General features: G+C 45.4%; 1 protein-coding gene across 6 annotated transcripts in view; it reads left to right on the top strand.

Moving 5' to 3' along the window:
• Positions 1-19,993, top strand: part of EVL (Enah/Vasp-like) — a 111,821-nt gene that overhangs the window by 17,080 nt on the left and 74,748 nt on the right. For 2 of the 6 annotated variants that reach the window (XM_040412674.1, XM_040412673.1), the window contains exon 1: positions 17,898-18,035. In XM_040412674.1, coding sequence (XP_040268608.1) covers positions 18,013-18,035 — 23 coding nt within the window. In that variant the 5' untranslated portion in view covers positions 17,898-18,012. Of the gene's footprint in view, positions 1-2,934; positions 3,070-17,897; positions 18,036-19,993 lie in introns of those variants that run through there. The other 4 variants (XM_040412676.1, XM_040412677.1, XM_040412678.1 and 1 more) reach the window with 4 other exon arrangements.

Raw genomic sequence — 19,993 nt, 5'->3', positions numbered from 1 at the left:
ATCAGACCTCAGATCAGCCTAAAGACCCCCCATCAGACCACCCAACTCAGCCACCAGATCATCAGCCCAAAGACCCCTCAGATCAGCATCAGCCCAGGCCCCAATCCCATCAAAAAATTCCAGTCAGTGCGGCTTTTCCTTACTTACCGGCTGCTGCGGCGCTGCACTAGGGGAAGTGAACTGTGCGGTCTCCTCGGCTCGGCGGTCCTCGCTCTCCGTCTCTCTCCCGTCCGGGTCCCGTCTGCTGCGTGAGTTCAGGCGCGCGCATGTTCCCGCGAGACCTGCCGCAGGAGTTCACAGGTCTCGCGGGATTGACGCCGACGCCGTGCTCGCTCCTGCCCGGGCCCGGCGCTGACGGCTGACCGCAAGAGAGATTAGCGCACGCGTAGCTGCAGGGAGCGCGGTCGCAACTGCGACCCCTATATGTACGCCACTGGGTGGCCCATTCCATTCTGCAAATTGAGGAACGCACATGGGCAACATCCATGTTTTGCAGATTGCAGAACATGGCGCGGTCGTGTGCATGAATCATTACCAAGTTGTACGCCTGAAAACTGGCACAACAGAGGCGTAAGAGCTACTCCTGTAGGGGACCGCCTCATACCTCATCATAAATTAGGCGAATCCGCCAGCAACGTGTCAGGAGGGGGGACAAAGACTGCCGTAAAATGCCAGCCTTTGTAAATGATCCCCCTCCAGTGGCGTACATAGAGAAGTAAGGGCCCCATATCACGCATCAAACCGGGGCCCCCCCACACACAGGACAGAAGGGTTTCTGCGGAAACCCTTTTCAATTTCATTTTTCCACGGCTTCATTTGCTAAAAGTTGTTCCTTTATTGTAGAGTCCTGATTAAGTTCTTAGAAGAGGGGATGATCCCAACTAATACTGGGCCCCCTCTTGCCCTGGGCCCCCCCCATAGCAGTCGCATGGTTCGCCGCTATGGTAGTTACGCCCCTGACCCCCCTGACCTCTTTGGTACATGTCATAGTACTGACAATATTTGCCCATGTGCTTGATTTGACGCACCTATTTACAATGGGTGCGGCTGAAACACCTAAACTCAATAAATTAGGAGGGAAGTTCACATACTTTTGCCAAAATCACAGTAAGGCTCCATTCACACGTCCGCAATTATGTTCCGCATTTAGCGGAAAGGAACCGCGGAACCCTTTCATTTCTATGTGCTGCCCAGATCCGGAATTGTGGACCAGCACTTCCGGGTCCGCACTTCCGTTCCCGAAAAAAATAGAACATGTCCTATTCTTGTCTGCAATTGTGGACAAGAATAGGCATTTTCTATTAAGTGCCAGCGATGTGCGGTCTGCAAATTGCGGAACGCACATTGCCGGTGACGGTGTCCGTGATACACACGGACGTGTGAATGGATCCTAAGGCCTCCTGCACACGACCGTATGGCTTTTTCAGTGTTTTGCGGTCCGTTTTTTCACGGATCCGTTTTTTGTTTCCGTTGTGTTTCCGTTCTTCCGTATGGCATATACAGTAATTACATAGAAAAAAATTGGGCCGGGCATAACATTTTCAATAGATGGTTCTGCAAAAACGGAACAGATAGGGAAGACATACGGATTCATTTCCGTATGTGTTCCATTTTTTTTGCAGACCCATTGACTTGAATAAAGCCACGGAACGTGATTTGCGGGCAATAATAGGACATGTTCTATCTTTCAACGGAAATACGGAATACGGAGTACATTCCGTTTTTTTTGCGGAACCATTGAAATGACCGTATACGGAACGCAAAAAACGGCCAGTAAACGGGGAAAAAAAACGGTCGTGTGCAGGAGGCCTAAATCGCTGCAATTTTGGAAAAGTCCTGGAAAAGACGGTGACATGGCTGCGATGCGCCAGGAAAGCCTCCATACGGACTACTGTCTCTTTAGGGCCTAGTTCACACGGCCTTATGGCTTTTATAGTTTTTTGTGGTCCGTTTTTTACGGATCCGTTGTTCCTTTTTTTGTTTCCGTTGTGTTTCCGTTTCCGTTCCGTTTTTCCGTATGGCATATACAGTATACAGTAATTACATAGAACAAATTGGGCTGGGCATAACATTTTCAATAGATGGTTCCGCAAAAAACGGAACGGATACAAAAGACATACTGATGCATTTCCGTATGCATTCCGTTTTTTTGGCGGACCCATTGACTTTAATGTAGCCACGACCCGTGATTTACAGCCAAATATAGGACAATGCTTACGGAACATATTCCGTTTTTAATGCGGAACCATTGAAATGAATGGCTCCGTATACGGAACACAAAAAAACGGCCTGTACACTCGCAAAAAAAAAACGATCGTGTGAACTAGGCTTAATATTGAAATAAGACAGGGAGTAAGCAGCAATTATTCCTCGGCCTGTACACCGTCACCGCTCCCACGCCCGCTCCTCGCCCCTGAATTTCCTGTATTACCGCTTCCTCATAAATACATTACAATGTAACATCCAGATCTGTAAATATTATTCTATTCCTTCTCTATTGTGAAAACATCTCACAGGACTGGGAAACAAGCAGATGACCAGAGGAAAGTGAGGCAAACCCTGTGCTGCTGCTGCTGCTGCTGCAGAACCTCTTGATAAGTAGTAAGTAAAACTCTTTTAAGAAGTTCTGCAGCAGCTGTGGTTGGATGACACCATGTCGTGAAGAGAAGGAGGGAGGGGGGCCAGTCCCAGTTCTAGATTCCAGTCCTGCGCTTGCACAGGGCTGCCACTAGTGGGCAGTAGAGATCAGGTGCCTTTGTATCTCTTACTGCTGCAGCAACCTCACCTCGAAAAAAAAAAAGATGGCAGGACTTCAGAAACAGCTGTCAGCCGGGAAGGAGCATCTCTGCAGCTAGCCTGGACCCAAACATGAGCTTCAAGGCAGCCTGGAGCGAGAGTATCAGCGCATCCAGGCCACTGAGGACAGTCCACGAGCAGCAGATGCAGGATCAGCAGTCCCCAGCCACACAGGAGATCAGCCACTAATCTCACAGCAAAGCTGTCAGCTCCACGTCCACAATAAGAGCCCATCTTCAGGAGCAGGAGCCGAGAGGAAGCCTGCAGAATGAGGTGAGAGACCCCCCCCCCCCCCCCCCCCCCCTGCTTTCCCTGGGTGCATGCATTGTAACAATGTGAATACAATGTAGCAATGTCTGTCCATGGCGAGGAGATCTCCATTCATTGTGGACAGGGGGGTAAGGTTGGCAGAGAGACCCCCTAACCACACTGCCCACCTCCTCATACCCTGTCACTATGCATGCACCCAGCACATACACAATGACACTAACACAGACTGATAGGAGGGGGGGGGGGGGGGGGCTATTGTGCTGCACTGTTTAACCCCCTGTGGTCATTGCTCATACATTTAACCCCTTCCCTGCTGCACATATGGGCAATATGGTGAAAGGGGGGGAGGGTCGGTTTTGGAAATGTCAGGGTTAACCCTTCGCAGCCCAAGGCAGCATGCAGTGGGGGGGGGGGGGGGGGGGGGGCTGTCTTGCCGGGCTCTGCGTGGCAGGGAAAGGGTTACAACCTTCATTCCAGCAAACCAATGTAAATGTGTCCTCTATCATGACATCATCATTGGATATAGCCTGTGTGTGATGCTGAGGACACCAGCAGATATGCATTTGCAGTAAGTCATTATTTCTCTTATATAGATATATATATATGTGTGTTATTAGGATGATTATAATGCAGTGTTGGTCTAGGGGCCTTGCTGGGTGTCAGTATATATATATATATATATTTATAGTATTGCATGTGTACATGTAGATGGTGACCCTGTGGTGGAGCGCTCCTGCTCTGGATGACAGGCACATACCCACCATGGTCTTAAAGCAGCATCAGACCATTTTTCTGCACTGGCATTTTCCGCGGCAGCCATGCTTTTAATAGGTCCAGGGGCTTTGATATACAGTCCTCATCCTTTTTCCCAGAATTGACAGCCCTGTAGTGCGGATACAAATATGTCATTATATGGGGGGGGGGGGGGGAATAGTATAGAGATATATAAATTCAGGGACAGACGTACTATAGGGACCCTGCAGATTGGGGGAGACACCTTAAAAGCAGCTTCCTGCTGTCTACTAGATTGAATGTAAAGGACCGAGATACTGCATTCCTTACTTACTGAAGAAAATCCCTTTATTGTCCCTCAGTGGGGACAGCAGCAATCACATTCACAACAGGAGTAAAATACGAGAAAAACATGACCCAGAATTTATGGTGGATTATTATAGAGAAATATAAAGAGGGGTTTATGTAAGGTCCCTCGGCTATGTGTGTAGACCAGGGGTCGGCAACCTCCGGCACGCCAGCTGTTGTGACACTACAATTCCCAGCATGCTCCATTCATTTATATGGGAGCTCTGAGAAGAGCAGAGCAATGATGCATGCTGGGAGTTGTAGTTTCACAACAGCTGGAGTGCCGGAGGTTGCCTACCCCTAGTTTGTCTGATTTAAATGGTAAGTCGTTGTTATAGGCGCTCGTAGTGGACCTGATCCCAATGATCTATTGGTCGTGGTGTAGTGGCCGCGATGGTAACACGGATATCCTCATGGTCCAGTCGTACACCATGATAGACATAAGCATCCACACGTGACTGAATTTCACATAAGAGCCACCAAACTCCACCATTAGGCTACATTCACACAAACGCATTTTGTTTCCGTGTCTGTTCATTTTTTTTATTTTTTTTGCAGATTTGATGTGGACCCATTCATTTCAATGGGTCTGCAAAAAATGCGGTCCACATCCGTATGTCCTTTCCATGGCCCCATAAAAAAATATAGAGCATGTCCTATTCTTGTCCGTTTTGCGGACAGGGATAGGCATTGTTAAAAGGATCCGCAAAAAGAACGGATGCAACATGGACGCCATCCGTATTTTTTGCGGACCGCAAAATAAATACGGTCATGTGAATGTAGCCTAATTTGAATGCTTGGCTCAGCTGAGCATGGTCATCCCTACTGACAGGAGATAAGCGGCTTCCACACGATATGGTGCCACTTATCTCCATAGGAGAGAGTGGTTAGAATCCATTGTTGTCAGAAGAAAGTAAAATCGCTGGGATCTATCGGATTGTATCCCTCTCTACTTATTGAAGGGGTTCTCCTACAGGAAACATCTCACCATGACCACCGGCCGCTAGGCCCCCACTGGACACACAAATTGGGGTCCTGTAGCTTCTGGTAACTTTGAGGATGTGTTTGCGCAGATTCTAAATCAAAAATGCTGGCAGAACTTTCCCTGTTAGGCCTCACGCACACGACCGTTGTGTGTTTTGCGGATCCGCAAAACATGGATGGCGTCCGTGTGCATTCCGCAATTTACGGACTGGCACGGACAGCCATTGATATAACAAAACGGACAAGACTAGGACAGGTTTTTTTTTTTTTTTTTTTTACGGAGCAACGGATGCTGACAGCACACGGAGCGCTGTCCGCATCTTTTGCAGCCCCATTGAAGTGAATGGGTCCACATCCGAGCCGCAAAAACTGCTGTTCGGATGCGGACCAGAACAACGGCCGTGTGCATGAGGCCTTATTTGAGTGAGAATCCGCCTGTTAAACCATACGGTGCTTTTTTTTTTTTTTCCGCTTTCAGATTCTGCGTCCAGAATTTCCATTGAAAATGGGCTGGAATTAAATTCCACGCCAAATATGCATTAAAATATGCACCAGAAGTAAAAAAAAAAAAAAAAACGTGTGGGGATTCCGCATGTGCATTTATTTAGGGGGGAGTGCTTTGTGACACCTTTGGTGCCGCTTATCCCCAGGGGGAAAAAAAAAAAAGGAGAGGACCTTATAATTGCACCAAATGAAATAAAATATGAAGCAACTTTACAAATAGCTTTGATTTAAAACTGTACCGTTTTGTGTCCGCAGCTCTCATGCAGAGCTATGGGTCTCTATGGTGGCAGACTACAAACAAACCCTGTGCAGACAGAGGACAGAAGGGCTGACACGTGACTGCAGGATCAGACCACACTGGGCTTGTGGTCTGTTTCTATGGCGACACATTGCTCTGAACAGGAGCTGTATACACAAAAGTCAGTTTATAAACCGAGGCTGTTGTCAAAGTTGCAAAAAAAGACAAACAAAGCAACATGAAATTGTGGTGGCAACAAAAGTCGACATACCCAGTTACCTGCTGTGTGGGCCCCTCTTTCCTCTGGGGGCCCCAGTCTGACCTGTGAGGTTGGTCTCATTCTCCGGGTGTGAAGTAATGTGCTGGGATGTGTTTGTACATTTGTGGAGAGATGGGTCCGAGGTCCTGGAAGAACAGCATCTTGTGATCCGGAGAACTCGTGTAAATGTTTAGTCTGTTCCAGGCGCCTGGCTGTAACTCATAGCGGGAGACGTTTCTGTAACATAGCAGCGTTAAGTGCGCCGCCCGTTACTCTCACATTTATCAGAGGGACACGCTCAGATTTAGACAGTGGACACATTTTAGCTGAATTATATTAGACAGTGTTCCTTTATTTATTTATTTATTTATTTATTTCCTCCCTACCCCTAAATTCCACCATAAACATCTGGGACCACTAAATCACTAGCACGCTGTTCTGCATCTGGGGTTTTAGGGTCCAAAAAATGCCCCTATCGACCCTCTCGGTGCCTGCAAAGTATAGTACATAAAAATCTAACTTGACGGGAGAGGAGTCCAGGACTCCTCTCGGGTGGCGTCCGGCTCATGTGTATTGCGCGGATTAAGCCATGGACAGTATGCCTAGCTTTACTGCGCATGCTCTGCACGTCAGGCACATGCTCAGTAGAGCAAGGTGCTCTGTCCTCTGCTTGATTGGCGCAATGCGCATGCGCCCAATGCTGCTGAAAAGTAGTCCTAGACAGCTCTTATATGGGCAGCCTTCGGACCCTCTACCCTAGCTGCGTAACGGCATGCTGGTAGTTTAATGTCCCCCCAAAACAAGTGACAGGTTTTCCTTTAAAACCCCCGCAAGCACATCTAAAGGAACACTATATCCACTCATTTAATTCATCCTTCCTCATGTTTCCAACCAAACCTGTGAGAATGAAACAATTCAGACCGTTCTATAGATATCTCCGGAGATCGTTCCTGACTGTAAGGCAACGGGATGCAGCAGGTGCTCTACCCCACTGCTTGGTAGGACATCCAGCCCAGTCTGACGCACTGATGGCCTATATCTGAAAGGATCCCAGTGATCAAACCCCCCCTCGAAGCAAGAGAATAATTGGGTTCTGTAACCGATGGTCCTTTCTCCTTTCAGCCATTTCTTCTGGGGAACACCAGGTGTGGCCAGACTATTACGTGGCGGACATTCAGATGTTCTGCATGGACAGGCAGGGTCTATGGCGGTGGAAGCCCATCTTGCAGTACATTTCGTGTGCGCCTCCTGAGACATATCTTGGAGAGATTCCCTCTATGGACATCATAGAGAAGGTCCCCAGCTTACGGAGACCCTGAGAGCAGCTCCTCTTCTGGTGGATGCTTCATGTGAGGTGCCCCTACCACAACATAGCAGCACCCATTTTTAAGAGTTACAAAAAGGAAAGATTTAAAAAAAATGTATATAATGTAAAAGGACCTTTGATGTTCTTAATAGTCTCAATCTGTTGTAAATCTTGCACCAAGTCTTGGCCTTGTCTTGTGCTGAAGGATCTTCTCAAGTGGCTTCCTTTCCTGGAAGAACTCGTGAATGTTCTCTGCATGGGGCCTGCATACTCGTGATTCCAGAAAAGGCCTCTCAGCCTGTGCACGCTTATATACAGATAAGGCCACATGCACACGACTGTATGTGTTTTGCGGTCCGTAAAAAAAAAACGGATGACGTTCCGTATGGCATCCGTTTTTTTTGCGGATCCATTGTAATAATGCCTACCCTTGTCCGCAAACTAGAAAAAAATAGGACATGCACTATTTTTTTTTGTGGGGCAACGGAACGGACATACTGATGCGGACAGCATGGTCCGCATCCTATCCGCAAAAAAAACGGAACGGACACGGAAACAAAACACGGTCGTGTGCATGAGGTCTTATAGTGTGCGTCTATATGCAGATCATCCACCTACAGAACGGCCACTTATTGTATTATAAAGTGTGTGGAGGCGGGAGAGGTCGTTACAGGAAAACCCCAACATAAGGCCGAGTTCACACTACCTTATTTTTTTTCCGTTTTGCGGGCCGTTTTTTGCATTCCGTATACGGTCCGTATACGGAACCATTCATTTCAATGGTTCCGCAAAAAAAACGGAATGTACTCCGTATGCATTCCGTTTCCGTATTTCTGTTTTTCCGTTCCGTTGAAACATAGAACATGTCCTATTATTGCCCGCAAATCACGTTCTGTTCCGTGGCTCCATTCAAGTCAATGGGTCCGCAAAAAAAACTGAACACATACGGAAATGAATCCGTATGTCTTCCGTATCCGTTTTTGCGGAACAAGCTATTGAAAATGTTATGCCCGGCCCAATTTTTTCTATGTAATTACTGTATATGCCATACGGAAAAACGAAACGGAAACACAACGGAAACAAATAAACGGAACAACGGATCCGTGAAAAACGGACCGCAAAACACTGAAAAAGCCATACGGTCGTGTGCAGGAGGCCTAGAGGGAGAAAAGCCAGTACCCCTTTTAAAAAAATAAATATATATACCCATCGATCCCCAGAGCTGAGTCCTGGCCGCCAGGTGTCCAGGGCCAGAATTTTGCAGAATTTAGACGATGCTCACTACTGTATAGTGAGCCGCAAAAAATGCGGCTCGGATGCGGACCACAAAAACGGTCGTGTGCATGAGGCCTAAAGGGGTGCTCCAGTTAAGAAAAATACACCTCCCTACACCCTGTTAGTAAATTGAGTTAGGCCTCTTGCACACGACCGTATGGCTTTTTCAGTATTTTGCGACCCGCAAAAAATACGGCTGACGTCAGTGTGCATTCCGTTTTTTGCGGAACGGAACAGCTGGCCCCTCATACAACAGTCCTATCCTTGTCCGTTATGCTGACAATAATAGGACATGTTCTATCTTTCAACGGAAATATGGAAACGGAAGGCCTACGGAGTACCTTCCTTTTTTTTTTCTTTTTTTTTTTGCTGATCCATTGAAATGAATGGTTCTGCATACGGAACGCAAAAAACGGAACGTAAACAGAAAAAAATACACGTTCGTGTGCAAGAGGCCTTAATAGAGGTGGTCCTCTGTCCAGAGTCCTCATCTCTTGGTCGGCGGTCACACAGAGTGTCTCAGCTCTGAAGGACCCATCCTGTCTGGCATTACTCAGAGAAACCATTCATTTCAAAGGGCGCGGAGTAATACTTCATTTCCCCTGTGGTGGCGCTGTTGGGAAATTGAACACTTACTGCCAGGTTTCCCCACAGATCACAGCAGAAGGACATTCTGTGGTCTGCTTATTGTCAGGGGACCCTTCTAACAAGTCAGGATTGTCCAATGCGGAGAGGAGAGCCCCTTTAACAAACAAAATAATCATCTAAAACTTGATAAACCAACTGAATTTTCACACTTTCTGAATGACATCTGAATCTTCAAATCGAGATGCATCATGCTGATCACCTTTGCCTCTTGCATGTACTATGCAAGTGTCAGTCTTCACCGCACTTTCAAATTCTGTTTGTGAACCAGGAAGATCTGGATGTACAAAGCTGTAGTTGGGAGGAGTTCTCCGGTACACGACTGAAGTAGTAAGAATTGATTGTTGGCGGCCGCAATGAAAAGAACTGCCCTGTTCTGTCCCAGCGTTCAGTGCTGTATGGCGGGGGCGTGAATACTTTCTCTGCCGTGCCGTATGCAGGGTAGCTACGAGAGCAGCTGCTGCTGGCTTGGTGAAAGCGACACAATGCAAGCTGATGAGCGTCTTGGATATTGCGCTGACATCACACAAACCGTTAGACATATAGTGACGCCGCGGCCTGGGCTACAAAAACATAATGGGACAGATTTATTATAGACGTAATATAAGTCGCCGTCGCCCCTCGTTGTGTGAGTGATTACATTCTGCAAGCAGCAGGAAATACATAAAATAATCTTATAGTTGCCACCAGCAGGGGGAGCTCATTTTCACTATTGCAGCAGCTTGTACGACTGCTGCGTTACCGCTATCCTCTCCCAGCATGGAAACGGGGTGAGTGCCTCATACCCAGTGCACACATATGGCAGTTCTGACCTTTTCTACCCATGATCCATTTTAAGGCCATGTACGTTGACATTGAGGCCACGGCCCCTCACAGAAAGACGTGCAACCAAAACAAAAGTTTGTGTGCATGTAGCCTAAGGGTCCATTCACACGTCCGCAATTCTGTTCCGCAGAATTTTTCGGAACGGAATTGCGGACCCATTCATTTCTATGTAATTTCCGACAAGAATAGGCATATTCTATTAGTGCCGGTGATGTGCGGTTCGCAAAATGCGGAGCGCACATTGCCGGTGTCCGTGATTTGCAGATCCGCAAAACACACACTGACGTGTGAATGGACCCTTAAACTAAAAAAACCTTGCAGAGAGAGAATGCCGCCCTGCAGGATACAGATAAGGTACAGATACATGATATGTGAATGAGATATTCCCCACCCAGCAAGGTCATGGGAGGGGAGATGGCTTCCATGGACAGAGAGGTTTAAATGAAGGGCGTGTATACTTTTGAAATTATGTTTTGTATTGCTCCAAAAATGGAGCAATTTTGCAAAAAGTCTTGGTTATAAATCTCCCGCTTTGTGTATACAGCGCAGATCGTATCTTACTCTTTTTACTTACAAGTAAGTACAAGAGGAGGTGGATGGATGATCGCACTTGAGGTCAGGATCAGACTACACACAGGGTTTGTTTGTAGTCTGTAACCATAGAAACCGACACAATGTACCCATAGGGATTTATTGAGCAACACACTTTGAGCCAAATTTTACAAATGTTTTGCACGGGGAAAACTGGCCCACCGATGGATTTAGGCCCAGACCGGGACATGATAATGAGTCCTAATTAAGAAAGGACCCGTAAGTTAAAGGGGGACCTGCTCCTATTATACCTAGCTGTGCCCCCAGACTCCTCTGCTGTGGTCGAGAATAGAAGTAAATACACTGCTCAAAAAAATAAAGGGAACACAAAAATAACACATCCTAGATCTGAATTAATTAAATATTCTTCTGAAATACTTTGTTATTTACATAGTTGAATGTGCTGACAACAAAATCACACAAAAATAAAAAAAATGGAAATCAAATTTTTCAACCCATGGAGGTCTGGATTTGGAGTCACACTCAAAATTAAAGTGGAAAAACAGACTACAGGCTGATCCAAATTTGATGTAATGTCCTTAAAACAAGTCAAAATGAGGCTCAGTAGTGTGTGTGGCCTCCACGTGCCTGTATGACCTCCCTACAACGCCTGTGCATGCTCCTGATGAGGTGGCGGACGGTCTCCTGAGGGATCTCCTCCCAGACCTGGACTAAAGCATCTGCCAACTCCTGGACAGTCTCTGGTGCAACGTGACGTTGGTGGATAGAGCAAGACATGATGTCCCAGATGTGCTGAATTGGATTCAGGTCAGGGGAACGGGCGGGCCAGTCCATAGCACCAATGCCTTCGTCTTGCAGGAACTGCTGACACACTCCAGCCACATGAGGTCTAGCATTGTCTTGCATTAGGAGGAACCCAGGGCCAACCGCACCAGCATATGGTCTCACAAGGGGTCTGAGGATCTCATCTCGGTACCTAATTGCAGTCAGGCTACCTCTGGCGAGCACATGGAGGGCTGTGCGGCCCTCCACAGAAATGCCACCCCACACCATTACTGACCCAATGCCAAACCGGTCATGCTGGAGGATGTTGCAGGCAGCAGAACGTTCTCCACGACGTCTCCAGACTCTGTCACGTCTGTCACATGTGCTCAGTGTGAACCTGCTTTCATCTTGGTGTTCTCTGGCAAATGCCAAACGTCCTGCACGGTGTTGGGCTGTAAGCACAACCCCCACCTGTGGACGTCGGGCCCTCATATCACCCTCATGGAGTCTGTTTCTGACCGTTTGAGCAGACACATGCACATTTGTGGCCTGCTGGAGGTCATTTTGCAGGGCTCTGGCAGTGCTCCTCCTGTTCCTCCATGCTCTGGACACTACGCTGACAGACACAGCAAACCTTCTTGCCACAGCTCGCATTGATGTGCCATCCTGGATAAGCTGCACTACCTGAGCCACTTGTGTGGGTTGTAGACTCCGTCTCATGCTACCACTAGAGTGAAAGCACCGCCAGCATTCAAAAGTGACCAAAACATCAGCCAGGAAGCATAGGAACTGAGAAGTAGTCTGTGGTCACCACCTGCAGAACCGCTCCTTTATTGGGGGTGTCTTGCTAATTGCCTATAATTTCCACCTGTTGTCTATCCCATTTGCACAACAGCATGTGAAATTGATTGTCACTCAGTGTTGCTTCCTAAGTGCACAGTTTGATTTCACAGAAGTGTGATTGACTTGGAGTTACATTGTGTTGTTTAAGTGTTCCCTTTATTTTTTTGAGCAGTGTGTATATCTAGGATATTGTGTAACTTTTGCCAGTTACTCCACCAGACACAGTTCGGGTCTGTGGTTCTGTTAGCATGCACCTCAAATCACATGTAGCAGTTCTATTATCTCACCCTATGGCTGCTGCCCCTCCCTCACCATAGAAGCAGACAGGAAAGGAGCTGGGGGGTTCCAGTCACTGATCACACAAAGTCATTATCGCATAAAACCTGTAAAACGTCACAATGATGATGAATTTGTACCGTCCACATTGTATCTATATGTATAAAAATAAATCAAGTTGTTTCCATGACAACCAGCTGTGCTAATTTCTCAACATCATGGTGTCATATCACTGGGGGTTTTGTGAGGAGACCGAAGAGCTGCGGGGCCCAATACCATCCAACAGAAGCTTAATAATCCAGGAAATCATTGTATATTGTCTCCGGAGTGTTACTTTATATCTCTGGAGAAAAAAGATATTGGAAAGATAGTTGTTTTATGTAGTCAGTGAAAGTGCAGCCGATCCTGAAGATTTCATAAAAAACTAATTGTGAGCTTTATTTTAACTCTTTCAGATTACAGAGAACACTCTTACCTGTGCAGATTCAAATTCCTGTACATAGGGTCAGTATTATAGTAGTTATATTCTTATACTTAGGGGCAGTATTATAGTAGTTATATTCTTGTACATAGGAGGCAGTATTATAGTAGTTATATTCTTGTACATAGGAGGCAGTATTATAGTAGTTATATTCTTGTACATAGGAGGCAGTATTATAGTAGTTATATTCTTGTACATAGGAGCAGTATTATAGTAGTTATATTCTTGTACATAGGAGGCAGTATTATAGTAGTTATATTCTTGTATATAGGAGCAGTATTATAGTAGTTATATTCTTGTACATAGGAGCAGTATTATAGTAGTTATATTCTTGTACACAGGAGCAGTATTATAGTAGTTATATTCTTGTACACAGGAGCAGTATTATAGTAGTTATATTCTTGTACATAGGAGCAGTATTATAGTAGTTATATTCCTGTACATAGGAGCAGTATTATAGTAGTTATATTCTTGTATATAGGAGCAGTATTATAGTAGTTATATTCTTGTACATAGGAGGCAGTATTATAGTAGTTATATTCTTGTACATAGGAGCAGTATTATAGTAGTTATATTCTTGTACATAGGAGGCAGTATTATAGTAGTTATATTCCTGTACATAGGAGCAGTATTAAAGTAGTTATATTCTTGTACATAGGAGGCAGTATTATAGTAGTTATATTCTTGTACATAGGAGCAGTATTATAGTAGTTATATTCTTGTACATAGGAGGCAGTATTATAGTAGTTATATTCCTGTACATAGGAGCAGTATTATAGTAGTTATATTCTTGTACATAGGAGGCAGTATTATAGTAGTTATATTCTTGTATATAGGAGCAGTATTATAGTAGTTATATTCTTGTACATAGGAGCAGTATTATAGTAGTTATATTCTTGTACATAGGAGGCAGTATTATAGTAGTTATATTCTTGTACATAGGAGGCAGTATTATAGTAGTTATATTCCTGTACATAGGAGCAGTATTATAGTAGTTATATTCTTGTACATAGGAAGCAGTATTATAGTAGTTATATTCTTGTACATAGGAGGCAGTATTATAGTAGTTATATTCTTGTACATAGGAGGCAGTATTATAGTAGTTATATTCTTGTACATAGGAGGCAGTATTATAGTAGTTATATTCTTGTACATAGGAGGCAGTATTATAGTAGTTATATTCTTGTACATAGGCAGCAGTATTATAGTAGTTATATTCTTATACATAGGAGCAGTATTATAGGAGTTATATTCTTGTACATAGGAGGCAGTATTATAGTAGTTATTCTTGTACATAGGCAGCAGTATTATAGTAGTTATATTCTTATACATAGGAGCAGTATTATAGTAGTTATATTCTTGTACATAGGAGCAGTATTATAGTAGTTATATTCTTGTACATAGGGGCAGTATTATAGTAGTTATATTCTTTGTATATAGGAGGCAGTATTATAGTAGTTATATCCCTGTACATATGAGCAGTATTATAGGAGATATAGTCTTGTACATAGGAGCAGTATTATAGTAGTTATATTCTTGTACATAGGAGCAGTATTATAGTAGTTATATTCTTGTACATAGGCAGCAGTATTATAGTAGTTATATTCTTATACATAGGAGCAGTATTATAGGAGTTATATTCTTGTACATAGGAGGCAGTATTATAGTAGTTATATTCTTGTACATAGGCAGCAGTATTATAGTAGTTATATTCTTATACATAGGAGCAGTATTATAGGAGTTATATTCTTGTACATAGGAGCAGTATTATAGTAGTTATATTCTTGTACATAGGAGCAGTATTATAGTCGTTATATTCTTGTACATAGGAGCAGTATTATAGTAGTTATATTCTTGTACATAGGGGCAGTATTATAGTAGTTATATTCTTGTACATAGGAGGCAGTATTATAGTAGTTATATCCCTGTACATAGGAGGCAGTATTATAGTAGTTATATTCTTGTACATAGGAGCAGTATTATAGTAGTTATATTCTTGTACATAGGAGGCAGTATTATAGTAGTTATATTCTTGTACATAGGAGCAGTATTATAGTAGTTATATTCTTGTAATTAGGGGGCAGTATTATAGTAGTTATATCCCTGTACATAGGAGCAGTATTATAGGAGATATAGTCTTGTACATAGGAGCAGTATTATAGTAGTTATATTCTTCTGCATATGGGCCATGTATTCTAGTGGTATTTTTATGAATGTTGCTATCCTGTTACTTACTATATTATTGAGGTTAATATAAAGAATTACTGGAATTGCTATTTAAGTGATGACTTGCTGGTATTATTTTACCACCTGTTTAGCCTGAGAGGCTCAGTTCATAGAAAACTCATTGTGGTAACTCCTTTTACAGAATTTGGGCTGCACATAAGGACTCCTGCACACGACCGTAGGCGTCCCGTTGCCGTATTGCGGACCGCATTTGCGTATCCGAAATACACGGGCATCGTTCCTTGTGCATTCCGCATCATGGATGCAGACCCATTCACTTCAATGGGTCCGCAAATACGGAGATGCGGAATGGTGCGGAACGGAAGCACGGAACGGAACCCTACGGAAGCATTACGGTTTCGTCCCGTACTTCCGTTCCGCAAAGAGGTAGAACATGTCCTATCTTTTTGCGTAACGGGTGGATCGCGGACCCATTAAAGTGAATGGGTCCGCGATCCGCTGCGGCTGCCCCACGGTTGGTGTGCGGACTCAGTATGTCTGTTCCGTAGCCCCGCAAAAAAAATAGAACATGTCCTATTCTTGTCTGTTACAATGTCTGCTGTCCGTTTTTTTTTTTTTTTTTTTTGCTGATCCGCAATTTGCGGACTGTAAAAAACACATACGGTCGTGTGCATGTAGCCTAATCCAGTTGCTCAGTATATGTGGAGGATATTGTCCTAGGGGCAGACAACCTTTTCCATTGCAGAGAAATATAGAAAAGTGGTATCACTATGAGGGGTGCAAAGGATGCGGGCACACCTGAGCCCTGGTGCCAGTCAGGACGGTGGTACTATAAATGCGGAGCCTCTTCTATAATAAATGCTCTGAATTCTGTGCATTTGGTCAGGTCTGGCAGAGGAACCGTGCACATAGTAACAGATGAGGCGGCAGATTTCTCCCTCGCACTAATGGACGTTCTCCACACAGACTTTTGTTCTGGCTTCAGACATCTGTGCTTCAGATGGACAAAGGGCTCAGCACCCAGCATGGCATTGTGGGTAGTGCCATGGTGCTGGACGCAGGAAGTGTTTGCAGGCTGCATTTGTACAGGACATGTAATAAAACCTGCTTTGTGATACAATGTAACGACCCCCAACTGTTATTAGCACAGAAGTTGTCTGATTGTCCAAAAAGTAGAACCCTTGCCAGCTTGGCACAGACCCTGGCATGTGACTGGACTGGCATCTGTCTATTGTGGCATTCCTTGGCACTTGGTTGTGGAAAACTCTTCATGCACTAACCTAAAACTCGGTGCCATTATTACTATGGTCTTCATTCAGAACATCTGGTATTTATGGGGTTAAAGCACATATATTGTTTGGAGAATTTATAGGAAAGCTAGGTGATAACTGGGGGCACAGGATGGCACCCGGCTTTCCTAGAGCCTATAACTATCACATATAGGACTGATGATTATACATTGTATCAGTAGAGATGTGTATTGTAGCGCCATTCATGGTGCGCCCACCCCCAAACCAGGTCACAATGATCGCTCACCATAGGTTGGTTGGTACCCTGTTCAATACCTTCTCTTCATGCCTCACCCCCCTATACAACGTCAATGTAATACTACCATAAGGTGCCCAAATAACGCCGCCCAATCTAGGGAATGTAGCTTCCTTTGGGCATCAGTTGTGGAATTGGGGATGCAAGCCTTAGATTGGTGCTCAGTGGTGCCCCCTTCAATAGTGACAGATCATGTTCCATGCACCCCCTAAGACTAACCATGGGCATGTGTGCCCTTCATTCTGCTTCCAATACAATGCCATCCACAGTCTTCCCCTTTGTATTGTCCATGTGCCCCTCAACAATGTACTAGTTGCATTGCACCCCCCATTTAACGACTGGCAGAGCGTGCTTCCCATACAGTGCCAGCCAAATACAATTTGTCATAGTCTGGGCTGTGTCTGGTATTACAGCTCAGTCCTATCCCGAGCTGCAATACCAGACACAACCTGTGGGCACGAGCGGCGCCATTTCTTAAAGTCAAGCAGATCCTTAACGACTCCTAGAACAGGATTGGAATATCATGGTGGCTTTCTTCTAGAAAGAGCGCCACGCCTGTCTGCAGGTCTTGTGCAGTATTGCATTGAAGTGAATGGGGCTCCGCAGAAATACCCCATGCAAGCTGTGGACAGCTGTGGAGCATGTCCTTCTAATCCTCAACAGCCCCTTTTATTCTGCCCCTTTATAGGCAGTATATTTGCACTTTTTGTTTTAATATTACATGGGGAAATTAGATTGCAAGCTCCGCTGGGGTCAGCGCCTGCTGTGCGTGCCTTGTGTGTTCGGCGTGGCGGAATACATCGACTTTTGAATATAATGATTAGGGATCGGCGTTATTCCAGGCGGCCGGTTATACGTCTATTTTTGCTTTCTTTTAGACTCCAGTCTGCTGGCCGCATTATCCGACAAGACGGCAGCTACTGCATTAATCAGACCACCAGGGCGGTCACGTGACGCCGTCTCTCTCTTCGCTGCTCTTCTGCAGCTGGCGAGATCAGAGGCTGATGGAGTAGTCTACTCTGTGTCCCTGAATTCTGCACACCCTTCCTCCCCTTTATGTCATTCCCGAAATGCACAGCATCCTGACAGAGCAGCAGTCCTGGACGTGACCCGCAGATCTGCTGCAAACCTGCATCCCCCTACATCTGCGGGAAAGGGGGGGGGGGGGAGCTGCATAGGCCATGAATGCACTGGACGATTTCAGGTAGGATGTCACAGGAGGGGATTTATATTTTTGCAGCTCTGCCCGGTATAGTATTAGTATTAGGTGTATTGTCACATTTTTATTCATGTCCTGTACGGATAGCTGCTCCCGAGGATTTGATGTATTTATTTATTTATTTATTTATTTAATGTATCTATTTATTTATTTATTTTGCATATAGAGTAACATTCCTTTAATCCAGTATCTGATAGTCCGGCACAAAACTGCAGAATAGTCTGGAATTAAATCAGAAAGAGAATGCAACCCAAAAATCCTCCTGATTTAAAGGTGGGTTGTCTCTCTATGGACATGGTAGAGGAAGACTTACCTGCTAGGGACCCCCTTGAATTAAAAGCAGCTGGATTTGGCCCCTCTGTGTATCACATGGTCGGCTTCCGCTGGCTCAGGCCAACTTATAGTAGTTATAATGTGTCAGGGGGGCACAAACTTCGAAAACTAGAGTAAAACTGTAAATGCCAACCTCTTATCCTCTGGGACCACCCACCCGAAAGTGGATAAAATGGCCCACTTCAGTAAGTCGGATGAGACAACTCCTTGGTCCTCTCACTTTAGCAAATGACATGTATCATTGTACAGTAAGTGACTACAAGGCACCTACTAATGTATTGTGTTTCTCCATATTGCCTCCCTCGCTGGCTGGATTCATTTTTCCATCACATTATACTCTGCTCGTTTCCACGCCGTAATCCAATCCGTAATGCAAGGTGTTGCTGGGACGGTGGCCGCGCTGTCGCGTCCTGGCCGCCAGAGATGCACGCAATTTTTCCCTATAGTGTGCAAGCACGACCACCGCCGCTAGATTGCAGGGTGGTCGTAACCCAGGGAACGAGCAGTGTATAATGTGATGGAAAATGAATCCAGCCAGCAAAGGAGGCAATATGGACAATCACAATACATTAGTAAGTGCCTTGTATTAACTTTGTCTACGTGATAAATGCCATTTGCTGAATCCATAGCGGAGCTAATCACAGCACCCGTACCGCAAATAAGTCACTGGACACTCTTTACAGTGCCAACCAAAGTGTCTCCATTATAGTACCAACTGCATTGTCACCATAGCCACCATGCCTCCACAACAGAGCCAGACATGGTGTCCCCAAAAGAGAAACAGACACAGTGTCCCTCCTCTAAGAGAATCAACCATGCCCCCCCCCCCCCCTTCATAACAGAACCAGCTACCATGCCTGAATCACGGTGCCAGTTTTGGTGCCCGCATAAGAGAGCCAGCCACTTGCCCTTCCTGTAAAAGTCAGCCTACCTTGCCCATATTACAGTGCCTTTTGGGGGATAGGGGAAGATGCCTGTGACGGAGCTATGTCCTTGTGCCCCTTACACTTGCACCCTCTAGATCAGGGATGTCCAACCTGCGGCCCTCCAGCTGTTGCAAAACTACAACTCTCAGCTACAGCTATTAGGGCATGCTGGGAGTTGTAGTTTTGCAACAGCTGGAGGGCCGCAGGTTGAGCATCCCTGGTATAGGTTGAGCATCCCTGGTATAGATGATGGGCAGGTCTTGAGGCACCTGCCAGCCATGCTAGTACAATAGCACCACAACAGTGCCAGCTTCAATGCCATCTTCCTACAGTGCCCTTATAAAAGAAGCCATGTCCTTAGTCTTGCACCCTCGAGATTACGGGCGCATATCATCAGGCCCTTGGCATCTGGCAGATATTGTAGGGGACATGACATAATTCTGTGCCCATAGACCCGCAGCTGATCCCTAGGCTGACCCTGATCACATTACAGTCAGCCCTGGCGTTCCTTAGGTTTGAATCTCTCAGCAGGCACATAGCCCGGTAACCTGATCGGTGACCTCCCGGAGCCAGGCCTCCTAAACTTAGCACTTAATGTTTTCTCACCCCGGGCACAGTTAAAGGGGGTCTGGATGGTTGGTTGGAGTGCTCATTGACCTATGGTGTCCTCATATTGGCACTACC

The sequence above is a fragment of the Bufo bufo genome, chromosome 11 (assembly GCF_905171765.1).
Source record: "Bufo bufo chromosome 11, aBufBuf1.1, whole genome shotgun sequence".
NCBI classification, from domain to species: domain Eukaryota; kingdom Metazoa; phylum Chordata; class Amphibia; order Anura; family Bufonidae; genus Bufo; species Bufo bufo.
This window is presented reverse-complemented; position numbering and strand designations above follow the sequence as displayed.